The 1,645-nt window shown below is 64.7% G+C and overlaps 1 protein-coding gene across 1 annotated transcript in view; it reads right to left on the bottom strand.

Moving 5' to 3' along the window:
- LOC103919205 (phosphatidylinositol 3,4,5-trisphosphate 5-phosphatase 2-like) overlaps positions 1-1,645 on the bottom strand; it is a 10,572-nt gene that overhangs the window by 4,186 nt on the left and 4,741 nt on the right. The window contains exons 6-10 of the mRNA XM_009326671.1: positions 1,609-1,642; positions 1,294-1,396; positions 676-872; positions 275-392; positions 67-164 (exon numbers count right to left, since the gene is read on the bottom strand). Coding sequence (XP_009324946.1) covers positions 67-164; positions 275-392; positions 676-872; positions 1,294-1,396; positions 1,609-1,642 — 550 coding nt within the window. The remainder of the gene's footprint in view (positions 1-66; positions 165-274; positions 393-675; positions 873-1,293; positions 1,397-1,608; positions 1,643-1,645) is intronic.

The following is a 1,645-nucleotide window of genomic DNA, read 5'->3' as shown; positions in this document are numbered from 1 at the left end:
GCTCCTCCAGCCCCCTGAGCCCCCCCCCTGCCCCGGGGCAGCCCGTCCCCCCGAGCCCCTCCGTCACCTGTGGGTCTTCTCACTGCCGGAGGCCAGGTGGCAGTTGACGAAGCCAAAGGAGGTCCCGTTGAAGAGGAAGGAGACGCCCACGGCTCCCTTGTTCCCTGCAGGGATGTGCCGGGCACTGAGCTCTGGGGAGGCTGGAGGTCCTGGGATGGCCCCCAGGCTGCCCCCTCACTTCGGGGCATCCCCCCCACCCCATCCCCATCCCTACCCAGTGTGTTGGCGATCCCAGTTTTCACGCTGGAGGTGTGGACGTGGCTGATGCGCCGCTCGTGCTCGGGCTTCACCAGCACCACGATCTTGATGCTCCAAAGGCATTGCAGGGCGACCTGCGGGGGGGGCAGTGGGGGTGGAGAAGCAGCAAGGTGAGCCAACCCATCCCTGAAAGGTGGCTCCTGGGGAGGGCACTCCCTGCATGGAGTCCACGGGGCTTAAGAGGTTTCCTGGCTGCATTTGGGGTGGGAGAGGACCCTGGGTTTGGGGGTAAGAGCCCTGGGGCGATGGCTGCTGGCAACCAGCTCCTGAGACTGCTGGGGGATGTCTTTAGCCTGCTCAGCACTGGGTGCCTCCCCAGGCACAGCCGGGGGGGTCCAGGCTGCGCCCTGCCGTTACCACTCGGTAGTCGATGGCCATCAGGGTCTTCAGAGATGCGCGGAGGAACTCGACCCACTCGCGGTCACCCAGGGAGTTCTCCTGGGTGCCGATAACGTAGATGTCGTGGGGGATGCAGGCGGTGGTCTCGTCCTGCGTGCGCCCCAAGCCCCTCGAGGTCAGCCAGGAGGCGAGGGAGCGGGGCGGTGGCGTGCTGCCTGCGGGCAGGGGACAGCGGGTCACTGGGGGGGGTGACAGCATGCCAGGCTCCTCAAGCTCCTCTCCAACCCCAGACCCTACACACCTCCAGGAGCCGCCGGGGATGAGAAGCATTGTGCCAGCCCCGTGGTTCGCCCATGCACATCCCAGACTGATGCTGGGATTTACTGCTACCACCCCAGTACCCCAGCTCCTCCGTTTCCCTGACAGCCACCGGGCGAGTGGATCACGACGGGACAGACAAACCCGAAAGCAGTCAGGTCAGGGTCTTCTCCAGCCTCCTCCTCTCACCGAGGACCAGCTTGGATCTCAGGTTTCCTGGGGCAGCTCCCTGCAGCCCTCACCTCCCAAAACCCACCCGGGCTCACAATGAGCCGTGACAGCCTCCCAGGACAATGAGACCTTATCCTGGCCCCTTACCCATGTTCCATGTCCCGACGTACACCGAGATGAGGTCGGGCTCATCCAGGTTGGAGTGCTGGATCTTCATCAGCTGCAGCAGCTGGCAAAAGGCCTCTCGCTTCTGTGGGATGACACAGGTGTCTTAGGGTCCCAAAGGGGACCCGGGAGCCACAGCACCCCAGAAGGTGTCGGTGGCGGGATCAGGGGGACATCACCCCCAGGCGTAGGAGCCGGCTTGCAGGGGTGGTCTCAAGCCTGAGACCACTCTTTTGCTGCATCGCTACATAACGGCGTCCCCCAGGACGCCCAGTGAGTGCAGCCGGTGCTGCTTACCCGCGCACTGGGGAAGACGAAGTCTTTGCTCAGGCTC

Source organism: Pygoscelis adeliae, unplaced genomic scaffold, assembly GCF_000699105.1.
Source record: "Pygoscelis adeliae isolate BGI_AS28 unplaced genomic scaffold, ASM69910v1 Scaffold216, whole genome shotgun sequence".
NCBI lineage: Eukaryota > Metazoa > Chordata > Aves > Sphenisciformes > Spheniscidae > Pygoscelis > Pygoscelis adeliae.
Note: the sequence above shows the minus strand (reverse complement) of the source record. Positions and strands in the feature narration are given on the sequence as shown.